This window comes from Castanea sativa, chromosome 1 (assembly GCF_040712315.1).
Source record: "Castanea sativa cultivar Marrone di Chiusa Pesio chromosome 1, ASM4071231v1".
Lineage (NCBI taxonomy): Eukaryota > Viridiplantae > Streptophyta > Magnoliopsida > Fagales > Fagaceae > Castanea > Castanea sativa.
Genome location: NC_134013.1, coordinates 58,825,651 through 58,840,998, shown reverse-complemented (window position 1 = coordinate 58,840,998; position 15,348 = coordinate 58,825,651). Strand labels below are relative to the sequence as shown.

The following is a 15,348-nucleotide window of genomic DNA, read 5'->3' as shown; positions in this document are numbered from 1 at the left end:
CACTGCATGAGGCCGAGGTTTGTTACTTACCACTGGAAAAAGCCAAGATTGGCCGTGGTGCACGCAACATGAAAGCTCCCCCACTACTTCCAATCTCATACAGTTGTTGTCCTAACTCAACTTTCACTTAAATCGTTACTTCGGAGTGCTGATTATACTGGAAGAATTGCTAAATGGGGCACGATCTTAGGGGTTTTTTATATTAAGTACATGCCTTGTACCTCTGTTAAGGGTCAAGTTCTCGCAGACCTGGTGGTCGAGTTTGCTGAGCCTTCTGTAGAAGAAAAAGAAGACAAGCAAAACATGGATGGAAAATCAGTTGGCATGGTCGCCTTTCAAGAGCCTTTGTCCTGGAAGGTGTATGTGAATGGTGCGGCAAATCAAAGAGGATCAGGAGTGAATTTAGTTATAACTTCTCCCGAGATGATCATTATCGAAAAATCCTTAAGGTTGGGTTTCTCAGCCACAAATAATGAAGCTAAATATGAGGTCCTGTTGGCTGGGATGACTATAGTCCAGAACTTGAGAGGAAAGGTAGTGGAGATGTTCTCTAACTCAAGATTGGTTGTTGGCCAAGTAGAAGGGGAATTGAAGGCCAGAGATTCGAGAATGCAACAAGATTTGAATCAGGTAAGACATTTGCAGTCGAAATTTGAATCTTTCACTTTATTACAAGTCCCCAGGAGTAAGAATACCCACGTTGATTCTTTGGCCACCCTCGCAACATCCTCGACTCAGGGCTTACCTCGAGTTATCCTCGTTGAAGACCTGTACAAGCCTACTAAGGCTAAAGGTGGTATAACCCGAATTCATCAAATCAGGGCAGGACCTAGTTGGATGGATCCCATAGTGCTATTCCTTAAGGAAGACATCTTGCCTGAAGAGAAGTCTGAGACGAATAATGTACGTAGAAAGGCACCTCGATTCTGGCTATCTGAGGACCAAAAGCTGTACAAACGCTCTTTTTCTATACCATACCTGCTATGTATACACCCTAAAGTAACGGAGCTACTTCTAGAAGAATTACATGAAGGGATTTGTGGAAGTCACACGGGAGGCAGATCCTTGTCTCATAGGGCTCTTACCCAAGGATACTGGTGGCCAAATATGCAGAAGGAAGCGCAAGAGTATGCGAAGAAGTGTGACCAGTGTCAGAGGTTTGCACCCAACATTCATCAACCAGGGGGCGTCCTCAATCCTCTATCCAACCCTTGGCCTTTTGCTCAATGGGGCTTGGATATTGTAGGACCTTTCCTTAAGGCAACAAGGAATATGAGGTGGCTGCTCGTTAGCACAAATTATTTCACTAAATGGGTTGAAGCTGAACCATTGTCAAATATCAGGGACTTGGATGCAAAAAGATTTGTTTTGAAAAACATTGTCTCCGGGTTTGGAATTTCTCACACCCTTATTTCAGATAACGGCCTTCAGTTTGATAGTAAGGCATTCAGAAGATATTGCTGCGATCTGAGCATTACAAACAAATATTCCACCCCAGCTTATCCCCAAGGGAATGGACAGGCTGAAGCTGTCAATAAAGTAATAGTGAATAGGCTTAAGAAGAGGTTGGATGATGCTAAAGAAAAATGGGTGGAAGAATTGCCACACGTTCTTTGGACTTATTGGATTGCACCTCGTAGGTCCACAAGGGAGAGCTCCTTTTCAATGACTTATAGGGCCGAGACTGTAATTCTTCTCGAAACTGGTTTCCCAACACTGAGGATGAACTCTTTTACTCCAAGCAGCAATAATGGGTTGTTAGAGAGGAGCTTAGATTTGATTGAAGAACGAAGAGAAAACACCATGTTCAGTTGGCATACTATTAGCATAAGCCAAACAAGGCTATGACTCAAATGTGAAATCAAGGCCACTGGCGCCAGGGAATTTGGTATTAAGAAAAGTTTTTGGTACCGCAAAGAACCTAGCCTGGGGCAAGTTAGGGCCCAACTAGGAAGGGTCGTATCGTATTACCCTGCAGTTGGAATAGGGGCTTATTATCTGGAAAATCTAGATGAAAATAATGTACCACGCCCTTGGAATGTAAATAACTTGTGAAGGTATTATTATTAATGAAGGTCTTTTCTGTTATATATCGCTTATTACTTTATGCGTTACATTTCTCATTATAGCTAAGTATCAAACAGAACATTGGCTATGCCTAGTTCCCCGGACCACATACCTTAGGTAAATTGATATTTTTCAACATTTTTTTAAGTGTTAAACAGAACCTTAGTTATGTCTAGTTCCTCGAACCATCTACTTTGTGTAAATTAGCACTTCAAGTTATTTTTCTAAGTATCAAACAGAACATTATCTATGTCTGGCTCCTCGGACCACATATCTTGAGTAAATTGATATTTTTCAACATATCTCTAAGTATTAAATAGAACATTCTAGTTCCTCACACCATCTACTTTGGGTAAATTAATACTTCATAACATTTTTCTAAGTATCAAACAGAACATTGGCTATGCGACTCCTCGGACCACATACCTTGAGTAAATTGATATTTTTCAACATTTTTCTAAGTGTTAAATAGAACCCCAGTTATGTCTCGTTCCTCGGACCATCCACTTTGGGTCAATTAACACTTGAGGTTGATCTTAATTATGTTTAGCCCTTCTGATCGAATATCTTGAAGACTCCCAAAATAGTGATCTTATCAGGTGGGAGTTCATGAGCATCATTTAAAGCATTTGTAAGTATATCAAACCTATTTGTTGTCTGGCCAATACCTGATTACTTCCTCAAGATCATTAGGTTTATAGGGAATGATGTGAATGATTGCTATGTTGTGATGTATGGACTTTGAAATTATAAGGGTGTTTTACTAATATTGTTGACTTAGTAATTTTTGATTTTGTTGATTGCTAATTAAATACTAAGGAAAACGGAAACCATACAAGGAAAAGATACAAACATCATAATCATGAATAAAATATTTGTAACTTTCATTGATTTAAGCCTCGGGAAGAGGCAAATTGCTGACAAAAGGTCAAATTATATTACAGTTAAAAAAAAAAACAACTAAGTCTAAGAGAAAGAATAAAGGCTGGTCAAGGCTTCATTCTTATCACCAGTTTGTCCTTGGAAGTCTTTAAAGGCTAGTTAGGAGCTGTGTTAGTAGATGCAGGCCCCTTACCCTTGAAGTCTTCCTTAGTGGGGATAGGGAGGGTCACTAGGACAATCTTCATCGGCTGGGTAGATTCCTTCTCCTTGACAGGCTCCTTGGGGGCAATGGGGACTTGGGCAGCATCAAGAGATACTTCTTAGGTTATTTCTGTTGGTTTCCTAGTAGCCTTAGACTGTTTAGTCTCCTCGGACAGATGACCAGAGGAAGGAAGGGTTTGGACTGGACCATCCTTTCCAGCATCTGCTCCCTATCAACCTTGGGGGCGGATGGACTAGGTGCCTGGATGGCTGAAGGATAATAGGCACTTTCTGCCTTCCAAAGGGCAGAAGAGGCATCAACCCCCAGCCTGGGTAAGTGCCTCATTCCACACCTGGAGGCAGTAGTGTCTACATACCTCCGAGACCTCCAACCTAAGGTTTTCCTCGGTCTCAACCACCCTAGAATCATATCCATCCTGCTCAGCTTGATCCTTTGTCTTATCGGCTTCCTCCTTAGCTTTTTCTGCCTCTTCTCTGGCTTTATTGGCTTCCTCCTTAGCCTTCTCAGACTCCCTCAGACTCTTATTAAGGGCCTTTATTTGCTTCTTTGCTGTCGCGTAGTCTTCATCGGCCTGGCGAAGCTGCAGGCGTTGAGTCTTAGCTTGCCTCTCAGCCACATTAAGAGCTGCCTCAATGCTCTTTTTATCGCTTTTGGCTAAGTTTAGCTTGGCAGTGACCTCCTATAGCTTTGTCTCTGCCACCTCAAGGTCTTCTGGGTAGCAACGTGTCTAGCCTCCTCGTCCTTCATTGTTCTATGCGTGTTGATGATTATTTCTTCAGCCCTATGAGCAGCTTGGATGGCCTTTCCCCAGAAATAAAAAGGAGCGATGAAGCATACTTAGGTCAGAAAAGTAAAATGTTAAAAAAACAAAAAACAAAAAATAATGATAAAAGAAATGAATGAATGAAAATTGAAGCAAAGTTGGATAGTAATCTTACCAGGGCGAGCTCCTTCTTAAATGTTAGGAAGACCTCATGCTTCCTCATCTGCCTCAATTCGTTCATGTCCTCAGGCAACAAAATAGCTTGCTCTAGCGCGTCGGCCAAACAAGCAACTGTTCCTAGGTCAGAACTTCTGATGGAGGCATCGGCAGTGACAGCGTGGTCGTCTAGGATCATGACCGGGGCCCAGACCGGGGCGGATGCTGGGGCCTGAACCTCAGCCCTTTTCTCCAAGGTCGTCTGTGTTGTACGAGCCTGCTTAGCTCCCTTTTGGGGCTCGACTTCCCTTGGAGAGTGGCCCTTTCCTCCTTCCACCACCTCCTTGTCCTTAGCCTAATCCCTTTTTCTTTTGTGATCAGCTTGGTCAGTACGTTGGGGTTGGGTAGGTGAAAGGGTGGGAAGTTTGGGTAGAGGACCTTCCTTGGCTCCTAACCCTAAGAGGAGGGAAGTTTGGCCTGGGCGGTCTTCCCTGCCTCTTGACCCTTCACCTGAGACTCCATCAGGTCTCAAAGGCTTTTTTGGGTCTTGCGTTCAATCAGCATTATGTCCGAGGTGGTGGGTTCTTCTTGCGAGAAGCTTGTTTGTTCTAAAGATATGGGGTCAAGATCACTAGCTGGACTCCCCGGGGAAGAAGGTAAATTGAAGACGTCAAATTTTTCCTCGAAATCTGAGACGTCAACTATTTCTTCCTCCTCCTTGATGATGGGTTGAGAGGATGCAGCTTCACCAGTCGTGTGTTGAAGCAAAATACCTTCAAGGATCAGTTGGGTGGTGAAAGTGCCTTCAGGGATAGAAGCACCCTCAGGAAGAAGGAAACCTAGGGCAGCAACACTTATCTGGTGTAGGCGTGGATCTTTTGCTCTGATCACGCACTTCGGTGCCTGGAAGGTTTTTAAGATAGGGGTGTAGCAGAGGATCAGATGTGCCAATCTGAGCTGATTGTTAGTGTGAACGAACACTTCAGCCTTTAATATCTAGTCTAGCTTCTGCTGGTTGACAAGGCCAAAATTTGGAATAGTGGCTCGTTTGTCTACAGAACCATTAAGAAAGGCAAAAAACATCAACAACAAGAAATAATGCTAATCAAAGGAAAACTTCTATATATGTATGAGTGAAAGGAATGAAAAAGGCAAGAACTTTGCAATAAACAATCTAAACCTAGAACCCCGCTTGGTTTCCCCTCTCTCGTCAGACAAGGGAAGCCATCGTGTCACTCCCTAGATATGATCAAGAAGTCCTTGTTAAGACCTTTGTTGGAATCGGGGAGACACTGGATGAGCCTAACCTCGGGGAACTTAGACTTTAAGTAATACCCTTGCCCCGTTAAGTGATGGAGATTATATACCCAATTAACATCATGGTGGGTAAGCTCTAAACCCATTCTTTTGTTAAGAGCATCAACACAGCCTAAAATTCTAAACATGTTGAGGGCACATTAGGTGGGAACTAATCTATGATCCCTAAGGTAATCCCTAGTGACGGTACCCATAGGGATTCTCTTCCCTCCCTCTATGAAAGCAATCATTGGGATTACTACTTCTCCCTCTTGCCTTTTCTTATGCCATTCCACCTCCTTATAGTATCTAATTGAAACTCCTGATGGGATCCTATACTGAGCTTTAAACTCCTCTATTTTTTTCTCGGAATCTACTAGAGAGGCAAATCTACCCATATTCGAGGGAGGTTTGAAGGTATCAAAGAGATAGATAGAATGAAGAAGAGCCGAGGAGAAAAAGACAGAATAGAAAGACGTAGACTAAAAGAAAGTAAACAAAAGGATTTATAAAAACTTACACGAAAAGGAAAGCTCCCCTCGGACTAGCTCTTGGTGACTGTGAGGGCACGAGTGGAGTACATGAATTTGCAGGTTCAGTGTATGTGTACTAGAGTGAAATGAGCAATTAATTTGGGCAGTATTTATATCAAGGGAGGGTTACAGGTGGGAGAATTCCCACCTGGGTTCTAGCAAAATCCTCAGCCATTAGATCTGCATCAAGCCGTAGAACGTGGGGAATAGGGAGCCGTCAAAATTGATGAAGGTCGTGTCTTATATGCTGAAGCGTCAAGAGCATGCCTTGGGAAGTTAAAAAGGCACCTACGCAGTCAGGGCTGATGTGTGACGAGCACAAAGTAATGGTAGGAGATATTGAGATCCTCCTTTCTTCCCGAGGAACTAGAAATAAGAATCTCGAGGGGCTTTTGTAGGGGTAATGGGCCCAAGAGTACATATCTATGTATCTGTTAGGCTAGAGGCCTAGTCTGAGGACACTAAGTAGTCCAAAGACGAGAAATTATCTTCCGAAGAGGAATACTTCCTCGGCGGGGTAAAGCCGAGGTTGGTAGGGGTGGTCTGTCACCCAAAAGCAACTTTCTAGGAGATTATGTTTGTAAGGATGTATAGGGTAAGAGTGTAGGATAAGGAAAGACTGTGAAATATCTAAAGGAAAAGCTACTGCCACTGCATTGAATAATCTGCAGCTAACTCTCTGGTCGTATTAATGAGGAAGTGATGCTTAAGTAGCAGTGTTCAACCTTACAGCTATCTTCAAAAGCTTCAAGAAGGTGCTGATAGGACAAGTATCCAGCTTGGCAATCTGATCCATACATGGAGGGTAGAAAAAGGTGGAGGGGGAGTATAAAAGACAGAGGAAACCCCCAGAAGAAGGGGATCGGGAAAAAAGGAAGAAAGAAAAACACTGTAGACTTCATAAGCATATCTATGATTCTGACTTTAAGAAGAAGGAAATATAAGAATCGACCTCCTCGGCTTGAGTTCGAGGACAGTTTACACTATACAAACTATTCCATCTTGGTCCATTGTCATTGTTACCTACACTTATTAGAACCTAGGTTTTTAACCCACTCTCTACAAATTCATTGTATTGGACTTTTTGGGCCTAGTCCCTTCCTATTTTGGGCTTAGGTGCAAAACGTGTCCTTACATGTCTCATTTAATTTTTAATTTTGTGCTAAGTGAATTATTGAGTGTAAAAATTAAAGAATCCAAAAATCCAATTAAATTTTAAATCATATATATATATATATATATATATATATATATATATGATTTAGAATTTAATTGGATTTAGACTCGTCAGTTTTCGCACTCAATAATTCACTTGCCAAAAATTTTAAAAAATAAATAAATTTGACACGTAGCACAAAATTAAATTCTAATAAAAATCCAATTTAGAATCTAATTGAATTTGGACTCTTTAATTTTTGTACTTAATTATTCACTTGAAACGCACTTTCCAAACGCACACTACATGTCACATGTGACATGTAGTGTGCGTTTGGAAAACACGTTTCGCGCTTCGTGCTTCCCAGCAACACGTTTTTGCTTTAAGTGGGTCCCGTACACTGTTCACAGGACCCACAAACCTCTTTTTCAGTCAAATAAACATTAAAAATGAGTTCCACGGTACTATTCATATATTTAAAAATTATTTTGTTATAATTTTTTTAGTATTTAGTTTTCAATTTTTAATTTTCAATTTTCAGCAATAAGCGGTATCCAAACAGACCCGTAGTTCAAAATTGGACTTCAATTTAATCTAATTGGAATTTTAAGTTTTGGCTTTTACTATATATATTGATATAAATTTAGATGTCAGAGATCATTAGATATCGAAAAAAAAATTGATTTTCACAATTTTCGGGCAAACTTCTCTTGGTTTGAATTTGTACCAAAGTAGGATTTTCTTATATTTTCTAACTTTTGTCTCCACTTAATTACATGAATGGCCCAAAGGACCGTGAACCTTTAACTTTTATTCATATGATTCTTTAGAAGGTTTCATCATGTTTGTCATGCTGTAAAAGAGATGCACAAGATCAACCCATGGTTTAATAACCTCAAACACACTCACAACACATTGAGAGGAAGCAGCCAAGGCACTTGAACAACCTCATTTGGGAATTTGTGGTATTAACTAATTTGGTCCTAAACTTCATTTTCAAATTAAATGAATGAGTTATTATTGACCTACAATGGTTAAGGATTGCATGGATTATGCAAAAAATATGCTCAGTTTGTCAATCTCATTTAAATTTTATTCATCAACCTCTTGAGTCCTCAATAACCCTTGCTCCCTCTTAGTAACATGAGCTATAAATAAAAGGGCAAAACTTAGATACAGTACCTTAGGTACAGTACTTTAGGTTCCCTTTTGAAATTAAGCCACCTGTCAAGTTAAAAAAAATAAACAAACGGCGTTAAAAATACTTTTTCTTTTTTCTCCTTTGATTGGCTTACGCTTCAGATCTCTCAAACTGCGCACCCTCGATCTTAGAAGCAACAATGGCTTTAGATCTCTTAGTCAAATCTCTCAAACTTCTCACACTCAATCTCAGAAACATCAATGGCTCTAGATCTCTTAGAAAAATCTCATAAGAACCCAATGGCTTCAAATGGGATTTGGAGCTTTATACCAGGAAACGGTAGGCCTTTTTCATGGGATTTTTCTTTTTTGATTGCTTTGGAGAAGAGGAATGGTGAGGCGGGCCCGCTCCTTCCCTTAATGGGATATTTCTTTCTTGAAAGCAATAGCAGCTGATGGCTAACAACAGCAAGAGCTAGCCTTATTTCTGATTGTCCCCAGCAACGATTTTCAGCCCCCTTTGTACTTCTTTTGCTTGATTTTGATAAGAAGTCCTAAACCCATCAGGTGTTTATGAGATTGGGGTGAGAAGTTTGAGAGATCTAAACTGTGAAGCCATTGGGTTTTCTCACAGGTTTGGCAAAAAGGAAGAAGAAGAAGGAAAGGCGTGCACAATTTTAACGCCGTTTGTTTATTTTTTTTAACTTTGACAGGTGGCTTAATTTTAAGAGGGGAACCTAAGGTATTGTACCTAAGGTACTGTATCTAAGTTTTGCCCTAAATAAAATTACATATAGCAATTATGATAGTCACTCAATTAACATTTTTATATATATATATAGGAAGTCACTCAATTAACATTGACCTATTACATATGATGGTCTTGACCCAATAAAAAAAAAAAGAAAAAAAAGGTTATGCTAACAAGTGCTCTTAGGGCAATGGTAAATAATCTATTTTAAGAAATTTTTGACATAACTTTTATGGGAAATGAAAAAAATTGTCAAAACATTTTTTTTTTCTTTTTCTATAAAACCTTTCTTTAAATGGACTATTACTAAAAATGGTGTTATAAAATTTAACATTAAGCATTTTGAAATTTGCCCACTTTTTACACTCAAAATCGTGGACGTATCCAAGTCTTGAGGGAGCATTTATACGAAGTGAAAAAAATAAAATAATAATTGAGCTAATTTCAAATTTCCACGTCAAAATACCAAAATTTACATATTTCACTAAATTAATTAAATGAAATGCTTTAATCAAAAAAATATTAAAATGAAATGCTAATAAAAAAAATTAAATGGTGGCACGTGTCATTCTAGTTGACATCATATTGGTAAATAAAAAGTCGTCTCCAGTCACTCAGACCCAAAAAATATAGATAATTCTTCCAATTTAATTGTGAGGAAAAAAAAATTTTGATACTTTTAGTAGATAAATTTTTTTATTAAAAGAAATAAAATAGAAAAATTATCAATAGACAACAGTTTTAGTTGGACTTTGTGATTTTGGGCCAATCACCATGGATACTTATCTTCAAAAAGATTAATTTAGAGTGAGATTTATCCTAAAAATCCACTAAATGTCAAAACTCTAAAACCTTTATGCCTCAAAATCATTTAAATATTCATTGAAATAGTTATTCAAAGTTATGTTCTACTAAAATCAAGCTACAAGCCTTTAGAAATTATAAATAAATAAAAAAATCAAATTATCAAAGCTCTATTGATTCAAGTGTCTAAAACCCAAAAAACTTCCACCCAAAGCCTTCAAATACCAAAAAAATAAAATAAAAATCAAAGAACAAGAAGAACGCAAAGAATAAAGAGTCTTTCATAAGTTTATAGCCAGAGATTTGGAGAAAATTGGTTTTTGCCCTTTTTTTTTTAAAAAAAAATCCAGCATTTTGCCCCCTTTCCCAAACTAATTAGGAAAATGCTCCTGTTTTGAAACTCGATTTTCTCAAAATCAAGTTTCAATGTAAAACTCGATTTGTAGAAAATTGAGTATGGGTCGATCAAACTTTTTAAAAAAAAATTGCATGGAACTTAAGTTCATGGAGCTTGAGTTCCATTTAAAATGCCATTAGAGGACTCTCTGAACATAGCTATGGGTATGGCGTGATCAAACTTTTAAAAAAAAAAAAAAGTTGCATGGAACTCAAGTTCTAGAAAAAAAAAATTTTAATTTTCAATTTGTTATAACTCGATTGTCCAAAAATCAAGTTTCAAAATAGAGGCATTTTCCTATTTAGTTTGGAAAAATAGGCAAAATGCTGGATTTTTTTTAAAAAAAAAGGGCAAAAGCCCATTTTCTCCCTAGAGATTTATTATAGTTCCGTTGAAAAGATCATTCGATCTGTGTTTCAATCCAAGTGGAGAAGATTTTGTGTTTGAATCAAGATCTTTTTTGCATAATTTTTGGAGCAAAGATCATTTCAAGGAGGTTGAATCAAATGATCATTTTCTTGTAAACAATTAAATACAATCATATTTGTGAATTAATTTCAATTGTTTGATGTTAGTTTTTTAGACCCCCAAAAAATACTTGTTAACCAATTTCAAAGATGTTTTTTGTCTCATATTTCCTTTCTAAACAAATCGAAGAACCCAATTGTCACGCCCCGCCCCCATGTGCATGATATTGTCCTCTTTGGGCGGCCTGAAGACTCTCTTAGTCCCTCAAGGTTTTGTTCTTCCCCAGGTTGCACTGGGGAAAAGGCCTCATACACAACAAGGGAGGGCATTCCTTATAAGCACATCCTCGTGTGCTTCCCTAGGCAATGTGGGATTCCATGAAATGCAAGACCCCCTTTTGGATCACTACAAAGTCTCTTGGTCTTTATATCTGTGTGTGATGACCTTTAAAATAAGCCTTATAAATGTCTTGGGTTGTGAGAAAAGAAACCCCAAACAAATATGCAAGGCTAAGCCAATTTTAGATCTGGAAATTCTAAAATTATAATTCTCGATAAATCGAGCTGCTATCAAACTATCTATTGAGCTTCACATTAAGTCTCAATAGAGGCTTCTGTCGAGCTATTTATCGAGACTTAATGCACAACTTTTCTTCACTTGTTTTTTAGACCAATCTTTAGGTTTTTAATATTTGACATGAACGATATGTTTCTTGAAGTATCAAACTCATCTTAGATCTACTCAATTATAAGTAAAGCCCTTGCAACTAGTGACGGTTGTGGTGGTCCATAGCGAATACAAAAAGGGTCATGGTTTGGTGTTCTTCGAATATTGCAGCTAGCTAGCTTTGGAAAAGGCTCGAGATATGTGATCAAAGTATCAAGCCTTCATGTTTGATAGTTAGATGTGACATATGTTGTTATTCTACACTAAAGAAAGAAAATGGTTAGCTAAACCTACGAGAGAAACATGTGTTTGGGATGAAGATTCCGCCATTTTGGTGCATGAACAATTAGCATTTATATAGAAATAAGATAAACAAGAAAAATTCTTATTTCATTCTTGACATGGAATTCCATCCTGAATTTAGATAAGGAAGTCCTAGTATTTATTCTTTTCCAAGAAAAAATTCTTAAACAAGAAAAAATTCTTATTTCGTGCTAGTTAATTTATTCTTTTCCACTTTAAGTTGTTAGATAACTTACAAGTCAGCTAACATGTTCTTTTCATCTTCCTTTCTGAATCATAAGCTCCGAGAAAACAGTTTGACGTATCAAATTGCTGCTATCTGAAGTCTCATTAGCAGAACGTTGCTCTCCGCTGCTTTCAATGGTCACCCCACCAGTACTTCTTCCATTTGGCCCACTTCCACTGCTACTAGTAAACACTTTCTCATGGTCTTCAATCTCAAATATTTGTTCTTCACTATCGTTTTTGCTCTCCTGTAGTTGTAATGCAAATTCAAGGCCCCATACCACATCGTTCATTGATGGCCGTTTGATTCCATCATCAAGCAAACAATTCACCGCAATTTCACTAAATTTTTTCAAACACTCCGGCACAATCTTACCTTTTAGAAATGGATCAACAATCTCATCAAGCTTTCCATTATGATAGCATTGCCGAGCCCACTCAGCTAGGCTCACTTGCTCCTTGTCAACATTACGTATCAATGGCAGTCTTGCACACAACACTTCACACAACACCACACCAAATGAGTACACATCAGATTTTTCAGTCAGCTGTTGACGTCGATAATACTCTGGGTCTAAGTACCCAATACTCCCTTTCACCACTGTGCTTACATGGGTCATGGACACACTTGTAGGACCCATTTTCGACAACCCAAAATCGGACACCTTTGCCACCCATTTCTCGTCCAACAATATATTTGTGCTTTTCACATCACGGTGAATTATCATGTTTTTTGCGCCCGTGTGAAGGTATTGCAAACCTCGTGCAGCACCGATACAGATTTGGAGCCGTTGTTCCCATGAAAGAGGTGGATTATCAGTGTTATAGAGATGATCACGGAGGGTCCCATGGACCATGTAATCATACACAAGGATCATCTCATTGCCATGGTTGCAATAGCCGATCAGAGCGACAAGATGGAGGTGGCGGAGCTGGGAGAGCATCTCAATCTCGGTCTTGAACTCATGAGCCCCTTGTCGAGAACCCGGGTTCAACCTTTTGATGGCAACGCAGGTCTCCCCACCATCAATGTATCCTTTGTACACATCACCAAACCCGCCAACACCTATGATGAAGAGCTTGTCGAAGTTGTTTGTTGCTGCTTTGATTTCAGACAGTGAAAAGCATCGACACAAATCGGAAGGCAAATTTGTGCGGCTGCTCTTGGCGTCCTCAACCCTCCTACCTCGTTGGAAAATGAAGAAACCAAGAAGAAAGAGAACAACTATGCCAGAGAATAAACCAACAACTATGCCAATTATTTTGGTGTGGTTAATCTTTAACTTCCTTGGTTGGATTGGCAAGGGAATTGCTACAATCGTTGGTGTTGGAACTGGCCTGTCGGTGTTTGGCCCAGCAAGATTGTCAATGGAGTCACTAATTTTGAAGATTTCGAGCCCGTTCAAGATTGCATCTGCATATCTTGTGTTCCAACGATCTGGGTTTGCTTGCAGAGCGACAGAGAGGTTTAGTTTCTTCTCGTTTTCTTTACTAAGCATCAATACAGCGTAGTCTCTATATATTGGGATTCCATTTCCACCACTCCAGCTGATAACGTCTGCTTGATTCTCAGCAATTCGATCAGCTATAAAGATGTAAAACACTCTGTCTTTTTCTTTTGTGATCTCCAGTTGAAACTCGCAAAAGTGTAGTCTTACCAGGTAATTAAAACCAGCGTCTACAGAGAATTCCCAGGTGAGATTGTAGCTCTTGTTTATGGTTTCGTTGGTTCCCATTGTTCGGGCAGTGGTATAGACATCTTCTGGTGCAGTGTACTTAGGAATTGCATCAAAGTCGAGATGAACAGTCATGTTAAAAGGCTCAACGCCTGTTTCAGAACTTGTCAAGTAAGCAACATCGTCACCAGACCAGCTCCGGTACATGCCAGTATCATCTGTGGATGAAATGAATCTCCCACCAACGTTTATTCTATTTACCGTCTCAAGAGCATGGCTCTTTTCAACACGATACGGGGTTGCCTTGCCGATAAACTGAACTCTTCTGCGTAATATTTCATCAGCTGTGCTGTTTTCTGGAGTGTAATAAAGATTAGGGGGCATTGAAACGAGTTCAATCCCGTTCACAAAAGCATATGCGTCAGGATTTCCGGGGCTTGGAGTGAAGGTTATGTTTAAGAACCGAGCATGTTCAGCAATATTTACGCAGAATTCTCTTGAGAAGCCTTCTAAGCCAAGAGCATCAGCAGTGAGGGCAGCGCTGAAGTTGCTTAAAAGGGTATAAGAGCCGGCTTTGACGGAGAAAAAGGCCTTATAGCGATCGAAGTTTTTATATGAAAATGGTAAAAAGTAGAGGCGAATGAAGAGTTGGCCTGGGGTGACAGAGAATATGTACGTAAATTCGGAGTATGAGAGGCGTGCAGTGTAGTAAGGAATTAGGTCAACTTCTATTGGTTGTTTATCTGCTGTGGAGTTTACTGATGGGTTGCTTTGATGTTCAAAAGGCCCAAAATTGGAATTGATGTCTCCCAACCACATCCGGTTATCTCTTGAAGAAGTTCTGCCGCTGAAGCCACAGTTGAGTGTTATATTAATGGTCGGAGAATAAGGAGACTTCAAGCCACTGGCAAGTTGGCTGAGGAAGAAGAACAAGAAAACGAGGTGAAGAGTGGTTTGGTCTGTTAGTGTTCTGGCAGAAACAATTTTGGCTTTAGGGTTCCTCATTGCACAGAGAGAGAGAGATGGTTTTGAAGAGAGTGATTAAGAATTTAAGAGAAGCTGTTGATAATATGTAAGAAGGATATTAATTTTCTAAATGAAGTTGCAGTACTACTCCACTAACGAGATCAAGTAAACAATGAGTCATATAGGAAATTTTGTGCTTCGAGTGGTTGTTTGCATATTGAGAACGCTATAAAGTCATTTCCAACTTTACTTTTATATAAAATACTACCAACTAGCTTGAGAATAAATTTAAGGGCGCTATTGTTTACACATACTTACCCACAACCATGACTTGAAAGCACGATTTATTTATAAAAGTAAATGATCATGACTTGAAATCACAATTTATGTATAAAGGTGATGTGTGTATAGTTGTATATAAGTGTAATTTAAGGGTGCTATCTATTACACATACTCATGCATAATCATAACTTGAAGTCACTACAAAAGTAACTTGTGTGTATGGTTGTATGTAAGTATGTGTAAGAGACATTAGCCTAAATATATTTAATTAGTGCCACTTAAACAAAACAATAAATGATTATCTATATTACCTTTTGCAAATGATGATACATTGTTTAAAAAGATTTATGTTAGTAAATTTTTTTATATCTCTAACATCACTCTTCTTTTTTTTCTAATGATATAAAAAATTGGTAAGAGGGAAACCTGAGTTGACGTCTTTAACTTGAGCATGATCACACTCTAACACCACTCTTTAAACATATACTTGACTTCTTTAATATAATGGAAAGAGTCGTCCTAGGAAGAGCGACCTCAATCTTCTATTGTAATAAGTTTTTATTATGCGTACAAGTAAAGTCTTCCACATACTCA

The 15,348-nt window shown here is 38.8% G+C and overlaps 2 protein-coding genes across 2 annotated transcripts; one reads left to right on the top strand and one right to left on the bottom strand.

The window, feature by feature from the left end:
* Nucleotides 1-303: 303 nt before the first annotated feature.
* On the top strand, nucleotides 304-1,848 carry LOC142630812 (uncharacterized). The gene is made up of 3 exons (XM_075804866.1): nucleotides 304-1,127; nucleotides 1,344-1,565; nucleotides 1,641-1,848. The coding sequence occupies exons 1-3, from the start codon at nucleotides 304-306 to the stop codon at nucleotides 1,846-1,848; spliced, it is 1,254 nt and encodes a 417-aa protein (XP_075660981.1).
* A 9,986-nt stretch (nucleotides 1,849-11,834) lies between these two features.
* On the bottom strand, nucleotides 11,835-14,511 carry LOC142630804 (receptor-like protein kinase FERONIA). The gene has a single exon (XM_075804856.1). The coding sequence runs from the start codon at nucleotides 14,509-14,511 to the stop codon at nucleotides 11,863-11,865; it is 2,649 nt and encodes an 882-aa protein (XP_075660971.1). The 3' UTR covers nucleotides 11,835-11,862.
* Between the last annotated feature and the right edge of the window lie 837 nt (nucleotides 14,512-15,348).

Coding starts and splice junctions, on each gene's coding strand:
- LOC142630804 (XM_075804856.1), bottom strand. CDS start 14,511: ATGAGGAACCCTAAAGCCAAAATTGTTTCTGCCAGAACACTAACAGAC.
- LOC142630812 (XM_075804866.1), top strand. CDS start 304: ATGGATGGAAAATCAGTTGGCATGGTCGCCTTTCAAGAGCCTTTGTCC. Junction 1,128..1,343: donor ATGCAGAAGGAAGCGCAAGA/GTATGCGAAGAA, acceptor GTCAAATATCAG/GGACTTGGATGCAAAAAGAT. Junction 1,566..1,640: donor GTGAATAGGCTTAAGAAGAG/GTTGGATGATGC, acceptor TGCACCTCGTAG/GTCCACAAGGGAGAGCTCCT.